Consider the following 21,248-nt stretch of genomic DNA (forward strand, 5'->3'; position numbering starts at 1 on the left):
CTGGGACACTCTAAGGCCTTGACACGGCCTGAGATGATTCCTTTTGGGCTGTAGGAGAGAGTTACTTAACAACAACCTTCCTGAGGAATCACAGTTTGAGCATTAAACCCTAGTTCCTTCCTCTTCTCCCTCAGTCGGTTGGCTTTCTATGTTGTGCTCTACTAATTCCCTGGTTGGCCCCAACAGTCAACCACTCGACTACTGGCAGAAGGATCGGTGGTTCTAATCCACTCAGAGGCACCTCAGAAGACAGGCCTGGTGATCAACTTCCAATAGATCACAGCCTTGAAAACCCTATGGAGCAGTTCTACTCTGCACACATGGGGTCATCATGAATCAGAATCTACTCACAGCGACTAACAACAATTTCTAACCACCTGTAGCCCTCGCATTGTGCTGTGCAATTCCATGCCTCCGGGCCTTTGCTCTGTTCTTTTACCTAGAACTTGCTCTCCTCTCCTCCCTATCTTTTACTAGCCCATTTATCATTTCAGATTCAATTTAGGAGTCCTCTTGTTTCTTCTCTAGCAACCCTTCTTAGAACCTCTATGGTGACCTAAGGGCCTCTTCTCTGATAACAGTTAACCCAACTGTCTTAGTCATCTGCAAGTGGATGGCTTTAACAAATAGAACTTTATTTTCTCACAGTCTAGTAGGCTAGAAGTCCAAATTCAGTGCATCAGCTCCAGAGGAAGGCTTTCTCTCTCTGTTGGCTTTGGAGGAAGGTCCTTCTCGTCAATCTTCCCCTGGACTAGGAGCTTCTCTGCGCAGGGCCCAAAAGATACACTATGCTCCTTGTGCTTCCGTCTTGGTGGTATGAAGTCTCCACTCCCTGCTTGCTTCCCTTTCCCTTTATCTCTTGTAAGATAAAAGGTGATACAGGCCACAGCCCAGGGAAACTCCCTTTACATTGGATCAGGGATGTGACCTGAGCAAGGGTGTTATGTCCCACCTTAATCCTCTTTAACCACAGGCAGAGATTATGATTTATAACACAAAGGAAAATCACAAAATGGAGGACAACCACGCATGGTCTAACCAAGCTGACACATATTTTGGGGGGACACAATTCAATCCATTACACTAACCACACCAGATTCTGACTTTCGGTAACCCTACGTGTGTCAGAGTAAAACCCCACTCAATAGGTTTTCAATGGCTGATTTTTTTTCAGAAGGAGCTCCCCAGGCCTTTATTATGAAATGCGTCTGGGTAGGCTCAAACCTCCAATCTTTTAGTCAGCAGCCGAGCACATTAACCCTTGGCACCACCCAGGGACTCCATGGTAACTATTACATTATATTTAAACCTACTTCACAGAGTAGGTGTTCACTATAAGGTTCTTTCCAGATTATGAAGAAGCTTGCTTATCTGGGGTGGAACTAATGAGCTAATTTTTATGTGTTTTTAAAAATACCCATTAAAATCTGAGAGTTTAGTGACTCAAAAGGGCAAATCAGGTATGTTATAGTGACCAGCCACCAACCGTCATTTTGTGGCTTGAGTGTTGCTGTGATGCTGGAAGCTATGCCACTGGTACTTCAACTACCAGCAGGGTCACCCATGCTGAACAGGTTTCAGTGGAGCTTTCAGACTAAGACAGACTAGGAAGAAGGACCTGGGGGTCTACTTCTGAAAAAACTGGACGGTGAAAAACTTTTTAAATCGCAGCAGATCAACTGATATAGTGCTGGAAGATGAGCCCCTCAGCTTGGAAGGCACTCAAAATATGAGTGAACCTTAATAATGCGGATGAAGTGAAGCTTTCAGGACCTTCATCTGCTGATGTGGCACAACTCAAACTGAGAAGAAACAGCTGCAAATGTTCATTAATAATCGCAACGTGGAACGTATGAAATACGAATCCAGGAAAATTGGAAGTCATCAAAAATGAAATAGAATGCATAAAGATTGATATCCCAGACATTGAAAAGTTAAAATGGACTGGTATTGGCAGCTTTAAATCAGACAATCGTATGGTCTACTTGAAGCACTTACTGTTGAAGATCAAACACTACAGCCTTCAGTATGGATTATACCTTAACCTAAAGAAAACAAAAATACCTACAACTGGACCAACCAGCAACACCGTGATAAATGGAGAAAAGATTGAAGTTGTCAAGGATTTCATTTTACTTGGCTCTACAATCCACACCTATGGAAGCAGCATCAGGAAATCAAATGACATATTGCATTGGCAAATCTGCAGCAAAAGACCTCTTTAAAGTGTTAAAAAGCAAAGATGTCACTTTGAGGACTAAGTGAAATATTTGACCTAAGCCACAGTATTTTCAACTGGCTTATAGGCATGCAAAAGCTGGACAATGAATAAGGAAGACCGAGGAAGAATTCATGCCTTTGAATAATGACACTGGCAAAGAATATTACATATACCAAGGACTGCCAAAAGAATGAACAAATCTCTCTTGAAAGAAGTACGGCCAGAATGCTCCTTAGAAGCAAGGACGGCGAAACTTCATCTCACGTACTTTCAACATGTTATCAGTAGGGAGTAGTCCCTGGAGAAGGACATCATGCTTGGCATATGGGTAGAGGGTCGGCGAAAAACAGGAAGGCGCTCAACGAGATGGATTGACACAGTGGCTGCAACAATGGGCTCAAACACAGTAAAGATTGCGAAGATGGAAGACCCAGCAGTGTTTCCTTCTGTTGTACGTAGGGGTCTCTATGAGTCAGAACCAACTCGACAGCACCTAATAACAACATAGTGACCCATTGCTGGGTGCCTACAATTGACCCAACAAGTGGTCACCATAATGTGCCTAATCTGACCTTTTGGATCTCTGAACTCCCTGGTGGCGCAGTAGTTAAATGCTGGGATGCTAACTGAAAGGTGAAAGTTGATGGGTTCACAAACCGATCAGCTCAGCCATCCCATGGGAGAAAGATGTGACAATCTGGTTCTACAAAGATTACAGCCTTGAAAACCCTACGGGGCGGTTTTACTCAGTCTTGTAGGGTCACTAAGAGTAGGAATTGACCCCAGGGCAATCTGTTTTTTACCGTGTGCCAGGTACTGAACATTTTACTTAACTCTTTTACATTATTCTAATGCTCACACGTTAGAGATAGGTATTATTGACATCATTTTACAAATGAGCTAAATTAGATTAAATGACTCATCTAAGGCCACACATTTAAGGAAGTGGCTCAACCAAGACTCAGCCAGCTCTGACACCAAGCCAGAACCCTATTCCACGATATCAAGGGACTATTTACAGTGACTAATCCCACAGAATCTCAGACACTGTGGTTTTTGAGTGACTTTTTTTTCTGGTACATTCTTTCTGGCAAGGAAGGCGAGGAATAAGTGTAAACGGAAGACCCTTTCAAATTAGTCTGTCAGCTGAGCAGCTGCGTTTGACCTTACCAGATGTCTATGAGTTTTGTGAGTGAAATGACCATGTGTGGTCTTAATGGGGCCAAAGCACTAAGCTGAGAGAAGCCGAGCGCGCAGTTCGTATTCACTGGGGTCTCTCAGCTTCACTCTTCATCGACTTAAGGTATTTTGGTCTACCCCTAAGTAAGAAGCGGGAAAGTGTGTGTGTGAGTGTGGCAGGGAAGGATGCGTGGAGGAGCAAAGTTCTGCAGCCAGGAGCAAAGCAAGCCACGCTGCCGCCTGGCGCAGTTGCCAGGACGGACGGCCGGTGCAGCAACGGCAGAAGCCGCATCGCGGCCCGGCGGCGGCTGCGATGCCGAGTGACGCATTGCAGGTACGAACCGGCCAATCAGAGGCCGGCTCAACGACTATTCGACCACGCGTCGTCGACACGATGTTCCTCCGCGCCTCAAAATAGCGCCCCCCAGGCGAGACTCCGGCGGCCTTCTTACGGCTCTCTGGGGAACGAAACCCACTTAGCTTATCAGTTCGCCTATTTCCCTCTCTCTTTTGCATCGTCGGCCAAATAACTGTGGATGAAAGGGTCTCGAGAAGTGTGTGAGGGGAGGGGGTTGACCGGGACTCGTTTGTGATGTTCCGTTATCTAGCATGGAGCGGAGGGATCTTGCGGAGGGAGGTGTTTATGAGGCGCTGGGGGCGGAGGAGGAGAATTAGTCCGAGTGGAGCTAGCGAGCCGAGTGGTTGTGTGATCGCGTCCGGGAGACCGATACCGCTTGCAGCATGGTGAGTGCGTCGCTAGGCTGCCGGCGCTTGGCCGGCGGGGGAAAGAAGCTGAAGCGAATGGAGCAAAGAAAGGGAAGTCGCCTTCCTCACACCGTCAAGGAGTGGTCTTCGCCCGAGGGATGGCGCGAAAGAGGCTGGGGGTGCCCTCGACGGTTATGTCGCAGGTGCTCCCCACCCCCATTCTCCTCAGGGAGGTTTCCGCTGGTGACTCGGGGGCCAGGCGCGCGGCCCCGAGGCGGTGGCGCTCCTCAGGGGCTGGCTCGGATGGCGATGGATCCGGGTGGAGGGCGGCCCGGCACATGGGGGAGTCGCGAAAGGGGTGCGGGGAGAGCGAGGGCAGGAAGCCTGGGGTCGAGCAGTTCGGAAGGTCACCCCAGGGGCCGGCTTCAAAACCGCCGCGGACGTTGGTGCGGGCGCCAGGAAGCGCCTTTGTCCGTTGGCGCCCGCCATGCGTTGAGGGGGCGGGCGAGCGCGCGGAGCCCGGGGCGAGCGCCGTCGCCGTCGCCGTCGCCCGCAGCCCCCGCGTGCTGGGGGGGCCGTGCGGCGGGGAGCGGCCGGGGGCGGGGCGGGCGGGCCGGGAGCCGCACCCCGCGCCGCTCGCGCCCCAGCTGCTGCGCTGGCACCTGCAGGACTGCGGCGGTCCCCGCGGCGCTGCGGGCCACGGGGCTGGGGGCGGGGGGCGGCGCGGTCTGTCCCTGCGGGGACTTCTGGTCTGTCTGCTCCGCCTGGGGCCTCCTTCCACCCAGCGAACGAACAAACAAAAAAACCCCAAACCCCTGGCCCTCGGGTCGGTTCCAGGCTGGGCGTTAAAAAATAAAAAATTGTAAAGCTTTGTCGTTGAAGGAAATGAGCCTTAGGCCCGAAGTCGGGCGCATCCTCGCAGTAAATGGCAGAAAAAGCAGTCGGCGCCAGCTAGGGTCCGAAAGGTGAGCGCCGCTCTGCTGGGAGGGTCGCTCTTATCTCCTGTAACAGTTGGAAGGATGCCTTGGTAAAGGGCCACTGTCTATATCCTGCTGGAGTGCTCAGTGTGCACCTCCGATGTTGAAGAACCAGTGTCCCACATAGCTCCCAACCCCCTTGGAAATGACCCTTATTTCCGTATAGAAATTGCCAGGTCATCTTAAACGTGCAGCTCACTGCATTTGTACAGGAATGACTGTCGGGGGTGGGGGGAGGTGCAGGGAATTTTAGAAAGAATTCTCCTGCCACCCAAGACCGAACTCCTGACCTTTCCTGTTAAAAAAAAAAAAGAAAAAAGAACTACTGAAGGTGGTAATTTGCGATCCTTATTTTGTGGTTCCTTCTGCCAAGTGGTTAGGGCGATGGGTGTGTCCAGAAGGCAAGGTGACATCTTAAACAGGAGTTAAGAATCTTTGCCAACTGAAACCTCCAGCCTGTATGGGTGCGGAGAGAGGAGTTCACCTCGGACAGAACTCGCGCTCATTCACTTTTGATGCATTGGTTCCATTTTGATATTTTTAATTACTCTGAATTTGAATACGCTGTTTGAATTTGCTCTTTACAGTGAAACTGGCTGTACATTATAGACATGTGATCTGTGGTCCAAATTGTTAGGTAAATTTTTTTAAAAAATGAAGAATAAGGTAGTTTTTTCCTAAACAATTCGGATAGGGCTTGACTGGATTTTTTGTCAATACTTAGACACTTTGGAGATGACTTGGCAGTGATAAGCTTTTGTAACTTTAGATCGTTGATGTTTTGGGGTTTTAGGTTACTTTGTTCAGTTGACAGTCTTCATTAATAAATAGGTTTGGAAATTCTACTCAGATAACTCCATAATTATAGTGATAAGACTACAAATTAGGATTCAGTCGAGTCACAATTTATTTGAAGTGGATTAAGATTGCTTATATAGCTCTAGGTTTACAGTGTAGTCAATTGCTCATTGGAAGAATTGCTTCAAGAAGTCTTGAAGCCAGGGTGGTTAGATAAGTAAAAGATGAGAGGTAGAAAATTTTGTCAGTTGAGTAAAAATAATCATCTCATTAAGCTGCAGGGAGGTCTGTTCCTAGTACACTCAGAAAATCAGAGAGTCTACAGTGGCTGTATTAACATATAGACGTTCCGGCTTCAGCTAGAATATCAAATTAGGCATTTAATAAAGATCGTCATTTTTTATAAAGTCATCTTATTCCAGTGGGTTTTTTTTTTTTTTTTTTTAAATACGAGATGCTGTAAAAGTAGAAAAGGAGCCCTGGTGGCACAGTGATTAAAATCTTTGGCTGCTAACTGAAAGGTCAGTGGTTCAAGCCCACCGGCTGCTCCGCAGGAGAAAGATGTGGCAGTCTGCTTCCATAAAGATTAGAGTCTGGAAAACCCTTTGGGGCGCTTCTGGGTTGTCCTACGGGATTGCTATGAGTTAGAGTCAACTCCACAGCAATGGGTTTGGTTTTTTGAGGTAGCAAGTGCTGTTCTGTCAGAATTAAGGTATCTTTTACCCTACTGAAATAGACTGCTTTTTTTTTTTTTTTTTACCTGTATCAGGTAAAACAAACACCCTGACTTCTGAAATTTTAGGGGAAAGTTTACATATGAAGCCTTTGTTGTACCTCAGTAGCACTGGGAGGAATGAACAGTTAGGTATGGATGAAGGATGGCAGTTTTTGTTCCATTTCAAGGCTATTGACTCATGCATTTATTCAGTTAAGAAGTTCCAATTATTTTTATACAACCTTTCACTAAACAGAGTATTCATACCTACTTTTGAATGCTATTTAGGAAATGTTTAATAGGTACATAATACATTCACTTCAAGCCAGTGCTTCTGAATGCTTACAAATCACCTGTGGTTCTCCAAAATGCAGATAGAAGGGACAGACGTCAAGCTTGGTAAGGTAGAGGGTCAACAGACAAGAGGAAGACCCTCAACGAGATGGAGTGAAACAGTGTCTGCAACAGTGGGCTCAAACATAGCAACGATTGTGAGGATGACACAGGACTGGACAGTGCTTTCGTTCTGGTACACATGGGGTCGCTCTGAGTCAGAACCTCCTCGATGGCACCTAACAACAACAAGAAGACTAGGCTGGAACCTGAGAATATACTAGTGCCTGGAAGGAAGCTTTCTTTGGAGTGACAAGAGCAGTAGGAAGCAAATTATGTATCAGTAGTGTAGAAATAAGGGAAGAAGAACTAGTCATCTCTCTAGTGAATTAGTCTTCACTTTACTGAGATAAACACACAGGTTAATGAGCTTGAGTTTTCCCAAAAGTATGTCTCCTGGTTCTAAGAAAATGGCACGCTCCATAGACAGAAATAACCAAATTTATATTAGAGTGCTTAGGAGTCTTGTTCTCTTGCCTTTATTTAGTAGGCTTGGACCTGAATAATGGTGGTGAAGTTTCTTTTAAAACCTTGAACTCTGAATTAGTAGTAACTACACAAAACTTCTCTAATTTTCAAAATTACTTCACTGGCAGTCCTTGATTCGCATCCTGTTCCGAAGCCTTAAAACTTCCCAAGCAAAACTGAGGAGAGCTTTTAGGCTATAGGAGTAACTTAGAGTCTCCCTTGTGCTTAGTTCATCTCTTGAAGCTCATTTGTGGTTTATCCTAAGATTGCGTTTGCCTGGAGTCAGGGAGCTGGACAAGATGATGTGAGACTGAAGTTTTGACTCTCCGAGCAAAATTGGATAATTTTAAAGCTTGCCTTGAATAGTTGCAGTCAACATATCTAGCCTAACAAACATTTTTAGTCTTAAACTGATTTCACCGCTGCATCTGCCCTTGGGTTGTACTTGAGTTAGTTTGTGCAAATAAATTTTCTTAGCTTAAATCAAACAGTGTTAACACGGTAGGTTTATTGTAAAAGTAATCTGCGGCTTAATAATGCCATGCATGTCTCCCTTCTTTGTGAAAATTGAGCTAATCGGATTGATACTTCATAGGGCCTTTGATTAGTTTATATAAAATAATAGCTACCATTGCACTCTTTGGGCTAGCCCTTTACATAGATTCTCACTTAATCTGCACAGTAACCCTGCAGGGTAGGTCTTTTTCCTGTGTTACAGATGAAGTTGACTATGAGAGGCTGAGTAACATGTCCAAGGTCACACAGCTACTAAAGTGGCAGAGCTGGGATTCCACGAGCCCAACTATGACTCAGAAGACCATACGTTTTCCCCACTATACAGTGCTGCTCTTAACTTGGAAATGATGGAACACCTGCAAAATGGAATCACTCTAGAAATAAATCCTCTATTCAGTAAAAACCAATTGCCTATGAGTTGACTTCAACTCATAGTGAACGCCATCTGTGTCAGAGTAGAACTTGCTCCATAGAGTTTTCATTGGGTGGTTTTTTAAAAGTATATTGCCAGGCCTTTTTTCCCAGGTGCCTCTGGGTGGTCTGAAACCTCCAGCCTTTCTGTTAGCAACCTAGCATGTTAACCCTTTGCAACACCCAGGGACTCGAAATCCTCTATAGCCTTGGATTTAACATTTTGTTTCTAGGAAAAACAATCTGTGACCAACTTTATACCAAACACTCGTTGGTGGGATTATAGGGGTAAAAATAGGTAATTTTTAAATTCTGCATACTCGTGCATTTGAACTTAATTGTTGGCACTTCAATTTTGAGTTACCAAGCCTTTGTTTTTGTTTTAATAGAAACGAATTCTTTTGGCATCAGGGTCAAATCAAAATTGTTGAGCAGGGAAAGGAACGTTCACTTTCTGGGCTCTTAAATTTACTCATGCTGCCCACCTGGAGAAAATGGGATGCCTTTCTACCTTAAGGTGTTACCCTTCACAGGGGTGTATTTAAAAAGAATGAAAGCAGGCAATGTTTATTTTTCCTTTGCCTACAGATGAATGAATGAATTTAGTACACTTGACTGCATATGGGTAGAGATTTTTAGATAGGAGGCTCTTTCTTGGCATTGCCCCTCGCATAAACTCAAACTGAATGCAATGCTGTTGAGTTGATGCTTATAGCGACCCTATAGGATAGAGTAGAGCTACCCCATAGGGTTTCCAAGAATTCCAGCTGCCAGCCTTTTGGTTAGCAGCTTGAACTCTTAACGACTGTGCCACTAGGCCTCTGCCCCTCAAATAATAACCACGTAAGCAATTGCTTCATGGGTTTAGTAATAAACAGTGAAATGTCCAAAAGTGAAAGCCACGAGAAAAACAAAGGAACCTTGATATTTTGCAAACATCTTCATATACTACAGTGCTGATCTGAATTTAAAGCTTATTGGGGATGTCGCACACCTTAGTATTTAATCCTAGCTCTGCTTTTTTTTTTTTCTGCTAGTTAGTAATTTTGGCCCCAGTCCCCCCCCCGCCCCGAACTTTAACCTGAGCCTCTCTTTGCCCATCTGTAAAATTGGGGCTAATAATGCCGACGTGGGGCTATTGTGAAGATTGAATAAGAGCACATACTGTGGGTTTTAGCAAATGGCGGCAAATATATTTTTAAAAGCAAAAGTAAATAGCTCTTCTCTATGTTCTAGAAGCATTACAAACCTTAGGCTTACTCTGGGGTTTCAAAAATCAAGAAAAGATGGGTGACTGGGTTTAACAGCTCAAATAGGTGGGGGTTTTGCTTAGGTTTTTTTTTTTTTTTTAAGGTTTGGGACTTCAACATTAATGTCAAAAAGATGTGTTTAACCATTTATGGTATAATTTTGAATTTTTGACCCTTAAACATTAATTTTGGTTCTTTTGAGGTTTCTGGAAATAATGGCTTGTATTTATCTACTGTGGAGGGTGAGCTTAAATTTAAATATCTTTACTTAGAAGAAACAAACAGTATCTGTTGGATTCTCTGTTTTAATCAGAAGACTAACAACTTCAGTTAAGCTGTCTGGTATGCTAGATTTGCTTATTTTCAATTGTGTAAAATTTAGGAGTTTCCAAAGTTCTAAAATATTTGCATATCTTAAACTTGAGGCCAAGGCACTTTCGCTTTGACGATAAAATAGATGTGTACACATTCTGTCCAGTTGTGCTTGTTGCTGTTGCTAAGATGTTAAATTGAATGAAGTTAAGGGTACACAGTGAGTGAATCTTGAAAGGTTTTAAAAAATTTGTTTCTGCAGCTGCTAATCTACACACTGCTGAGTCACTTTCCTGTCTCTCTGATCTCTTTTGTAGGCTGACCAACTGACTGAAGAGCAGATTGCAGGTGAGTGATACACTTTGCTAGGCTATGTCCAGTGGATTTTATACTAAATTGAGTAGCCATCCTCAAAGTAACAGAGTTGTATGAAATGGTTCATGATCTATTTCATAGATGATAACAAAGTTTGTTATATAATAATTGAAACTGCTTTGGCAGATGAGAAGGTACACTTGACTGTGAAATGTGTGTGGAACCTGGTGGCTTTGGCCTTTCTTTTGAGGCTTCTTTTACTATAAGATACGGCGTCTGGGCAGGTTGACACTGCAGCTCTTAGTCGCAAGGAAAGAGGGCGAAGTAGTAACTAAGTTAACTTGAAATGTAGGATCAGAAAGTGAACATTGAATTTATCGCAGTTTAAATTAGCTAATATTTTAGCCTTAGAATTACATATCTGGTCAACCAGGAAATAAAACTATTTTTGTGAAAGCTTAGGTCCAAAAGTTAACATTCTGTTTTACAAATGCCACTGTAGGATAATTTGAATTTTGCCTTAAAAGGCAGTGACAACTATTGAAGCTTCTTAATTTTGTCTCCTTTGATTTCATATGGATATCGTGAAATTCGTTAAACAAAACCTGATGTCAGACTGTCTTTGTGCTGTTACCAGTAAACAGTGATTTTGATTTTATTCCTATAGTTTCAGATGGCTGGTTAACATCAAAATGTCTTGTCAGAGGGTTTTTTTTTTTTTTTTTTTCACTTCAATTGTGCTAGAAAGCTTTTCAAACTCTTTTGTTTTCATTAAAGAATTTTATTAGCACAGGCATCAAAAACTGCCACAGTTTTTCCCTGAGGCAAGGAAGGAGTTTGATAAGTGCTGAAAAGCACTCCATTTTTTTTAATGCTGGAGAAAACCGAAGCCCAGCTAGAACTCTCAACTAGACAGCCTATTTGAAGCAAGCCACTTCCCCTCTCCACCGTCCCCCTAAATAAATACAAGGTTTGGAAGAGCCAGAAATCACTAGTCTCCTCAAATATTCATCACAAATATTATTTGATAAGGCTAATATAGTATGAAGCTCTTGGTATTAAGGAACTTATTTAAGCAGGTTTCATTTTCATGTCTTACTGTGTGAAGTTGGCTTAAGCCTGAGATTTGCTTTCTAGAATTGGTAAATTGCACATATAAGGTATGTTGAAGCAAGCAAGCAGAGCTTTGGAAATCATTTCTTTGTTCATATACTGTTTTATCAGTGAAATGTGAAATTTTCTGAAATAGTTTTTTATATAATGTCTGCTCTTGAGGGACTGACTTGGGCTGTGTAATATTTCTAGTCTTAAACTCTGGTCTTGTATATTATACCTGCCATTCATTTCTTGATAACCCCAGTCAGGTAGTTGTCCATACTACACACAGGATATTCACTTCAGGGTAGAAAATGTGTTTTTCAAGGTGCCCATCACATAGTTGATAATCATTACCACCCCCTGAACACACCACCACTTTGGAAATAGTTTGTCAGATCGAAGAGGCTTAATCTTCAAAGACTGATAGCATATTTATAAAGAATATTAACAGTTTATTGGAATATTGTCTGTAAGATAGATTTTATCTTTTCATTGACTTCCATCATAAAATTGGGTTTCCCTTGGGAGTGGGAGAAAAATGGAAGCTCTCTCCCTAACTTGCCTTTTCCTAGACCTTGGGTTTCTTGAGAGCTGCACCATGGACCCCAGGTTTTCGGGAACCTTTAGACAGACTTTTTTTAGGAGGGAGGAACCAAAGCTTCTGTGCTACTAAAATATAAGCCCTGTGAGACCAGAGACCTTTTTATTTGCTGTGATACCCTGGTGCCTCCACATAACAAACACTCAATAAATACTTTTTGAATGAACACATTTTATTCTCAAAGAGGGGTACATGATATATAAAATGTCCTAAAACTCTCTCCTTTAAGAATTCATTTACCTTCTGCCCAAATCCCTTCCTTCCTGATTTGGTATGTTTTAATGTCTGCCTTTGAGGTGAAGGCAGCTTTTTTTCTTCGATGAGCCTGGTTATCATTACTGGTGACTAGGACCATTTTGGAGCCTAAAACTTGTTTGTCCAAATTGTTGAAGGAAGCAAGCATTTGTAAATACAGTGCAACATTGAATATACAAAGGTACTTCTAAGACTGCTTTTCTCTTAATATAATAACACTACAGATGCGTTTAGAAATTCTACTGATATCAGACAACTTAGTCTAGGGAAAAAGCAGGCTTGTGAAGTTATGATTTCTCTAATGAGTTGTTTATATGACCTGGTTTTAAAGAGTACTGAACAGTGTGACATCACTAACAGGTTAATTTTGTGATTCTGCAATGACGTCATTAGTTAGTGGTTTTGACATTTGTAGGCCTGATAGGAAAAGCATACAAGCACTTGCCTTTTTCTTTTGGTTTTAGAAGTCTGTGCCTAAACATACATTAAGCTTTCAAGGCCTGTTACAGGGATAAAAACTTGTTTGGTGAAAAATATTAGCCTTACATAGTGTCAACAAAAGTCTGATACATGACCATTCAGGACTTCGGAATTTCAGAATTTTCTAAATAGAAGTTCTTAAACAGGCATTTAATTTTTCTTTTGTTGTTGTTTCATGGTAACGTACTTTCATAAAATGCTAAATTTATATCAGAAACGGGTGTTGAGGCAGCGAATAACAAATCTTGACTAATAATATGATTTTTATGGAAGTTTCAACTTAGGCACAGCTAGAAGGAATCTTAGGTCTCTTTCTCGTATCAGTTATGTAGAAGATAGCTGTTCCTGTGATGTTCAGGACCTGGTGTTGTCTTTATTGTGTACTCCAGCTTTGACCCTTGACTTTGTATTTCAAGTCATTCCTGGCATTATTCTGTCTAGAATTACAAGCTTCTATGCATAAAGAGCGTACTTGTTCTGAAGTACAGGTAGACTGTAAGGACAGGTGAATTTAAATTGTATTTTTGGGTTTATTCTAATATTCCAAGCAGTTTTTACAGGTATTTTTGGCTCTTTAGTGTAAAAATATAAACAAATTTGAAATAAACATTGACATTTAAAATAAATATTTTCATTTGTTCTTTTCTTGCTCCCATAAATAGTAGTTATAGCATAGATAGGATTTTATCTTCTGCTTTGCTCTTATTCCGTCAAACATTTTAAGAGTTTTTAGATTTTAAAACTTCTTGAAATTTAGAACACACGCACATAAACTTACATCATGCATCTTTCTGAATTTGGCTTTAAATCATATAATAGCAGCCAGTTAAGCGTTTTGGAATTTTTGCTAATAATGATGGTATTAAGCATCTATGGCTAGATACTATAGCAAGAATGTGATGTAAACAAATACGCTGTATGTAAGTACTTTCATTTCCATGTACTAGGTAATAGATGCTGTGTGTTCAAACACTGATCGTTCATGTAATCTAGAAAGTAGTCCTGCATCCAATTAAAAAAAAACCTGCATAAAATGGAAAAGTCTTTATCAAATTCTGTTGTTTGTAGGTGAGGACTCTCTGATCTGTTTTTGTCATTAGGTTGATCTAAGTTAAAATTACATGCTGTTTTCCTAAGATCAACCATCAGTTTGGTACTAAGCTTCTGTTTGATAAACAGGTGGCGTTCCTCTGGAAACAAGTAATATTTAAATAGAAGGAGCCGAGCTACTTATTGTTGACTGTAGTATAGTGCAGCTAGTCAGCAATATCTAGTCGAAAGCTAAACAATTAAGAGCTTTTGAGCAGCAGGAAATTAGCAAAAAGATAATAGGACACAGGCAATTGTGTGACTAATTTCAAAGTGAGAACCCGGTTAGGAAGGAGGCTATTGTAATAGTCCAGGCAAGAGATGATCAGGCCTTGAATGAAAATATTGGTTGCAGAGATGGGGGTGGGGGTGGGGGTGGGAACCAGGTAGTATTTTAAATGGTAGAACATTTTTAGGGGGAAAGAGTTAAGGTAGCTCCTCAGCTTTTGCTTGGATCCCTAGGGCTTATTGCTGAAGAGCATAGAGTTCATTTTTGGATGCCTTGCTTGAGGTCAGCCAGGGGGAGAGATCCTGTAGGCAACCAGAAATAAAGGTGTTATGTTAACAAGAGAGGGAAGTAGACTAAAGATACATCTTCATTGTAAGTGGGCATAGATGAAGTGGCGAAGGAGAGAAGAGGGTAAGAAGTTTGGCTGCATCTACATGTAAGAGACAGGAGTTAAGAGCCTTTGAGATATAAAATAGGAGAAAACCCAAAGTGCTGTTAAGAAAGCCAAGAGAAGTTTGAGAGTTTTTTGGTGTAGTTTTAGTTGTTGTAAGAAAATGAGGTCATCTTTTTCCTGGCATTTGTTGAGTACTCATTTGCCAGACATAGCTCTAAGTGCTTTACACATATTAAATGCTTAAACTTAGGAAGTGGGCACTACTCGCTCCATTTAACAAATAAAGAAGCTGGGCAGGAAAGCTAGGATTGTTTAAACTCTTGGCAGTCAGGTTTCAAAGTCTGCGCTTTAAAATTTCTAAGCCGTGTGGCCTCATATACTGAAACATACTTGGAGGGGATAGTGTGCCTTTCAGAGTTTGGGGAGAGATAAGGTTTGCAGGCACTGAAAATATGACTAGAGTTTGAGTTTAGTTTTAAGGTAAGAAACATGAAGATGTTTATATGCTAAGGGGCAAAATCAGGGGAACGGTAGTTGAGTCCAAAGAAGACATAATAGATGAAAGAAAATGGAAGGTCTGTAAGTTAGGGCAGGGATAGACAGGCAGGGAATATCTGTAAGTTAGGGCAGGGATAGACAGGCAGGGAATATCTGTAAGTTAGGGCAGGGATAGACAGGCAGGGAATAAATAGTCTTGAACTGTCAGAGAAGGGGTAAGGTGTACCATTTCTTAAACATGTCTCAGGTATACACATTCAAATGTTGAGATACGTTGGAGAAGGTTAATGACCCTTTGAACCTTGGAACTGCTTTTTTTGGAACTGCTTTGGAATTACGTTTGCTTGCTGAAAAAGTCTAATACCTTTTAGAAAGTACCTTACTTGGGAAGTACTAGCTTTGTTACTAACTCATTGGTATGCTCTTAGAATTCCAGTTTGCATCTCTGCTTTAATTTCTCTATCTGTAAAATAAACGAAGCCAGGAAGTCTGAACTCCAGAATTCTCACTGTTCACTGCCATGCCTTTGTGTGCGGTGCTGCTGGTTTGTGGTTTTGAATAGGAATGATTGAGCTTTAGCAACTGTTCATGTAATCTGTGTAATTTATCCATGTTAGATCCAGTGGTGAATCAGAAGCACCGTAGTTTCACAAGAAGGACTTAAAGATCTTAAACAGTAATATATTATTTTACTCTTTCACAAGCTTGGGGTTTTACATTCTAAAGAGGAGGGCTACATTATCTTTTTACTCAGTGATAAAGCACTTAACTAAAACATCATGTCTTGATCAGCCCAGCGTTAACATTAGAGATTTTTTGGTGATAATCCCTTCTTTAACCTTCTAGAAAAGGAAGCTAGCCTATTGCATACTGTTCTGAATTTTAAAGGTTTTTGTTTTGAATTTAGTAAGTGATTGATTTAGGACATAATTTTAACCTTTGAGGTTAACTCTAAAACATAATGCAAATTAGTAGTATAGTTAGTCTATAGAAGTGTACTTGGGACCAGTACTCTGGTTTTTCTATTGTGAGTTAGGTCTGTAATTTTGAATTACGTTTCACTGAACATATGTAATGGCAAACAGAGAAGCCAGTCATTAGAGGCTTTGGTTCTTTCCCTCTTTGAGCCCAGAATAGTGTGACTATATCTGATGTAGTTACTGGAGTTGCTGTAGAATGTAGATGGGAAGCTCCCGGCTAGACCAGTATGAGCAGATGCTGGCATGATTGGCAAAAGATGTTACCACAAGGTTCCCTAGCCTAGTCCTTCGGGAATCACAGTCCTATTTCAGGTGCTGTCTCCGTATGTATCTTGGCTTTAAGAATTGATTAGTATATTTCATTTAGGAAGTTACTTTTTATTGTTAGAAACCTGTAAATTTGGATTGTGGTTCCCCCCCCCCCCAAACAGAATTCAAAGAAGCCTTTTCACTATTTGACAAGGATGGTGATGGAACTATAACAACAAAGGAATTGGGAACTGTAATGAGGTCTCTTGGGCAGAATCCCACAGAAGCAGAATTACAGGACATGATTAATGAAGTAGACGCTGATGGTAAGTCTTTAATTGGGGGGAGGAGGCCCGTTGAAGAACTGGCGTTGAAATTCTGTTTTAATGTTTTGACTAAACCATTTTAGGTAATGGCACGATTGACTTCCCGGAATTTCTGACAATGATGGCAAGAAAAATGAAAGACACAGACAGTGAAGAAGAAATTAGAGAAGCATTCCGTGTGTTCGATAAGGTAGGAATTCAAGGACTGGATTTGTTTAATTTTAATTTAAGGATGAAATAAAGCTATCGGGGCGCACCTTATTCTTTGAAAGCGTGTTTTTTTGGTAACTTACCAAAATTGTTTAAATATCACGCAAAGCTTTTAAAAAATTCAGAATAAACAGATTTCCTAATAACATTTGTACTGGTGTTAATCTTGCGACAAAGGAGGCATCACTTGACTTTAGTTAAATATTTAAGTATATGTAAACCTTAGGACAGTTTGCTTGGGTATCAGTGACATTTAATTTGTATGTCAACTATTTGTAGATTCCCTTTAATTTGTATGTATTCCCAAACTATATTTTTCTCCCTAATGTGAAGTATAGTACACTTATTAAACTTCCATTCCAACTATAATTTTACTCAGACATCTTGCTGAACTGTTTTTCTAGGATGGCAATGGCTATATCAGTGCAGCGGAGCTTCGCCATGTGATGACAAATCTTGGCGAGAAGTTAACAGATGAAGAGGTTGATGAAATGATCAGGGAAGCAGACATTGACGGTGATGGTCAAGTAAACTATGAAGGTAATGCTTTGACTCTCCCCACCTCATTCTCTGCTTTGACTTTGAGTTTAAAGATACTTGTACATATCCGATGGGTGAAAAGTAGTGACTCCAACCCCCCCACCTCCCAAATGAAGATACTAAAACAGTTTTTCATATTTACCAGCTTTTATCATTCAGAGTGTTAATGGCAGACCAGGAGACATCACTACTGTCACCTGAGAACTTTTTTTTAGAAATGTGTCTTGTCAGGTCCTACCCTTAGACCTAGAATCTGGATTTTAACAATTTTGCACATTGAAGTTTGAGAAGCATAGTACTCCATACTATGAAAAAACAATTTTGTTAGTTTGTACTAATTTGAAAAACTTTTCAAGCTTATTTTAATATCCCTTAATTGAAATGAAGGTGACTTCCTCCATTGGATTCTCTCGTCTCCTCTCATAGGCTTTAGTTTGAGACTGTTCACATATGCTCATATTCAGAAGTATCATTTGTGGCTGTAAACTTCCGGGATGGTCATGGCATGAATGCCGACATTTGGAAATTGAAAGGATTCCCAGTGAAACCTTGCCGTTGTACTTTTCACTTAGATTTTCCATGATATAACTATTTAGAAAACAGCTTAAGATTTTAACATGTAAAAATTAAACCTAGCCTGTTGGCACGGAAGTTACAATGTTGACTTAGCACCCAGCAGACTTAAAATGCAAGCTTAAGAGCCAAGAATGCTTCTTTTTATTTATAACATCTTATCTGAAGCATTAGTTTAGGTTATGCATTAATAATCCTAAATCTAAAGTCTATGAAGTTGCAGCCTTGACTCTAAACTAGTTTTCCTGTATTTCTTCCATGTTGTAATTCTGAAGCAAGAGAAACAAATGGAGACCATTAGGGATTGAGTGAATGTGGTTGGTTTTATCAGCCTTTTGCCATTGACTTAACTTTCCATGTACTTCTTCTTTTTCAGAGTTTGTACAAATGATGACAGCAAAGTGAAGACGTTGTACAGAATGTGTTAAATTTCTTGTACAAAATTGTTTATTTGCCTTTTCTTTGTTTGTAACTTATCTGTAAAAGGTTTCCCCCTGCTGTCAAAAGAATATGCATGTATAGTAATTAGGACTCTACTCCTCCATGTTTTCTTCCCTTATCTTACTGTCATTGTCCTGAAACCTTATTTTAGAAAATTGATCAAGTAACATGTTGCATGTGGCTTACTCTGGATATATCTAAGCCCTTCTGCACATCTAAACTTAGGTGGAGTTGGTCAAATGAGGGAACATCTGGGTTATGCCTTTTTTTTAAGTAGTTTTCTTTAGGAGCTGTCAGCATGTTGTTGTTGAAGTGTGGAGTTGTAACTCTGCGTGGACTATGGACAGTCAACAATATGTACTCAAAGTTGCACTATTGCAAAACGGGTGTATTATCCAGGTACTCGTACACTATTTTTTTGTACTGCTGGTCCTGTACCAGAAACAGTTTCTTTTATTGTTACTTGCTTTTTAAACTTTGTTTAGCCACTTAAAGGATCTGCTTATGGCACAATTTGCCTCAAATCCATTCCAAGTTGTATATTTGTTTTCCAATAAAAAAATTACAATGTACCCAACTGTTGCTCTGAATCTGAGTTATTAATACTGTGGAGGTCTAGTAATTTTAAGAATAAAATGTGGGGTTTGTTTCTGCTTGGTATAATCTAGATAAGTACTTTCTTGGACTATTTGAGATTGTGTTTAGTTTTTAAATTAGGATGATAACTTGCTTCAGTGTTTAAGGGAAAGATTAAAAAACCTTTTGTGAATGTACCTGGCATGGGAACTGGCATAGGTGTTTACTGTTTCCAGCCTTTTTTTGTGTGTTTGTCAACTTTGGTATCCGTTTTTCCATATTGACTTTAGAAAGCACAATCATTTTTTGAATGTTTGAGTGTTAACACAACAATCCAAATCTAGGTGGGGCGAGGGTCATTATCTCTATTTCCTAATCTTCCACTCATTTTGCTTTCTTAATTTTTCCACCATAAGAATTTTTTGTTGTGTCTGCTTATCTGCAAGGTGCTTTACAAAAAAATGTATCTTTAGGAGTGGATTGGCAGTGACTAAACTTTGTTTCATTTTGCTTGGATCCACAATCAACGCCCATGGAAGCAGCAGTCAAGAAATCACACAACATAATTGCATTGGGCAAATCTTCTGCAAAAGACCTCTTTAAAATGTTACAAAAAACAAAGATGTCACTTTGGGGACTAAGGTGCGCCTGACTCAAGCAGTGGTATTTTCAGTTGTCTCATGTGCACGTGGAGGCTGGATGATGAATAAGGAAGACCAAAGAAGAATGGATGCCTTTGTATTATGGCATTGGCAAAGAATATTGAATACTCTATGCTGCCAGAAGAATGAACAAATCCGTCTTGGGAGAAGTACAGCCAGAACACTTGTTAGAAGGGAGAATGGTGAGATTTCGTCGTATGTACTTCGGACGTGTTATCAGGAGGGACCAGTCCCTGGAGAAGGATATCGTGGTTGGTAAAGTAGGGGGTCAGCAAAAAAGAGGAAGACCCTCAACGAGATGGATTGACACGGCGGCTGCAACAACGGGCTCAAACATAAGGATTGTGAAGACGGCGCGAGACCAGTCAGCATTCCGCTCTGTTCACACAGGACCTCTAGGAGTTGGATCCAACTTGATGGCTCCTGACGACAACAGACCTTGTTCTCGTTTTTGCTTGGGTTCTACCATTGCTTTCTCTCTAATTCCAGCCACTCAGAAGGTAGTGATCAGGGTCTTTGTTTTATTAACTACCTTTTAAATACTTAATGAAAGATTCCATAGCAAACCAGAGCCAAGATTAAAACACTGAGTATAATTGTTACTTGGTTTTTATAGCCACAAGGTATTTAATTGCCCAGGAGGCAATTCATTATGTGGCCCATTTTTGACTATTTTAATACCATTATTATTAGTTCTACCAGAAAACAGAAAACTGGATAGTTAGTGAAGGAAAATAGTGGTAAACGTTTTAGATACGGGGAGGCAAATGATGGGCATTGACGATCCTGAAAGGGGTGAGGGTGTTACATCATACATTAGGCAGAAGGTTCAGTTAACGTAGGATGATCTAGCTGTGCACTCTATCGGGCCCGTTCATTAGATGTGCTAAGAGTTCAGGCAAAGGGAAGGTTCAGGTATTTGGGGAGAGGATGGGCATTGTTGGCATTATCTCCAGGGTGTCATTATCTCCAGGGTGTTAAAGCATTGTGTATTGCAGCAGCGTGTGGATTTGAAGAGGTTAGTCTTATACGAGCCTTGGTTATACCTGTGAAATGGGCATAATTTACCCAGTTGGTTTCTAACTCAGGGCCTTTATAAAAATCTAGTGAAATAACGCGGGCAAAAGGTTTAGTGTAGCCTTTAGCACTTGGGGGAAGTGTTCAGTCAGTGTATGTTACTGTGCTGTTTACCCAGCTGTGACCCTGTAGGATGAGAGAATTGGGCGAAGTTTATCCTTGTGCTTTTCCAGTTCCAACAGTACGCAATTTATATAAAGCCAAGAGGTGTGGGTAACAAGATGGAAGAGGAAACACATTTGGGGGCACTTTTGTATTTCATGTTAATTGCCGATTTTACGGTCTTGTTTTCTTCACAAAAGTCACAAAATGGGCATTATCTTGATTTCACAGGAAACAATTACAGAACAGTTGTAGAATTTAACTAGTCATAACTGAGCACGGTTCAAATTTCAGTTCCACTGCTTCCTACAACGTGGTAATACATGGAGCCAGGTAATTCTAAATCCTCATTCCCTTCCAATTTTAACCATATTTATTTACCAGTTTTATATTAGCATGGTCATGGTAATTGATCATTCTTTCCTTAATACCAACTCTAGCTTGTTAGCTCAGACAATTTAACAGAAACCACTTGCAGTTAAAGACGATCCGAATATAATGTATTTTCTCTAGAATTTCTATAAGGATGAAAATTTTAAAGAGCGTGCTTCATAGCAGAAGCACTGTTGGGAGCTCTACTTATTTTAGTCTTGTATTCTCAAAGAGAA

General features: G+C 40.9%; 1 protein-coding gene across 1 annotated transcript; it reads left to right on the forward strand.

Annotated features, from left to right (window-relative positions):
- The first annotated feature begins 4,038 nt into the window (after nt 1–4,038).
- CALM2 (calmodulin 2) lies at nt 4,039–18,800 on the forward strand. Its single transcript, XM_049870429.1, has 6 exons — nt 4,039–4,144; nt 10,263–10,293; nt 16,316–16,459; nt 16,543–16,649; nt 17,074–17,209; nt 18,159–18,800. Exons 1-6 carry the CDS (start codon nt 4,142–4,144, stop codon nt 18,185–18,187), a joined length of 450 nt encoding a protein of 149 aa, XP_049726386.1. The 5' UTR covers nt 4,039–4,141; the 3' UTR covers nt 18,188–18,800.
- The last annotated feature ends 2,448 nt before the right edge of the window (nt 18,801–21,248 follow it).

Source organism: Elephas maximus, chromosome 26 (assembly GCF_024166365.1).
Source record: "Elephas maximus indicus isolate mEleMax1 chromosome 26, mEleMax1 primary haplotype, whole genome shotgun sequence".
Taxonomy (NCBI): Eukaryota; Metazoa; Chordata; class Mammalia; order Proboscidea; family Elephantidae; genus Elephas; species Elephas maximus.

Excerpts from the sequence above, each read along its gene's own strand:
- CALM2 (XM_049870429.1), top strand. Across the intron at positions 16,650-17,073 it reads CATTCCGTGTGTTCGATAAG|GATGGCAATGGCTATATCAG; the intron begins GTAGGAATTCAA and ends CTGTTTTTCTAG. Across the intron at positions 17,210-18,158 it reads TGGTCAAGTAAACTATGAAG|AGTTTGTACAAATGATGACA; the intron begins GTAATGCTTTGA and ends CTTCTTTTTCAG.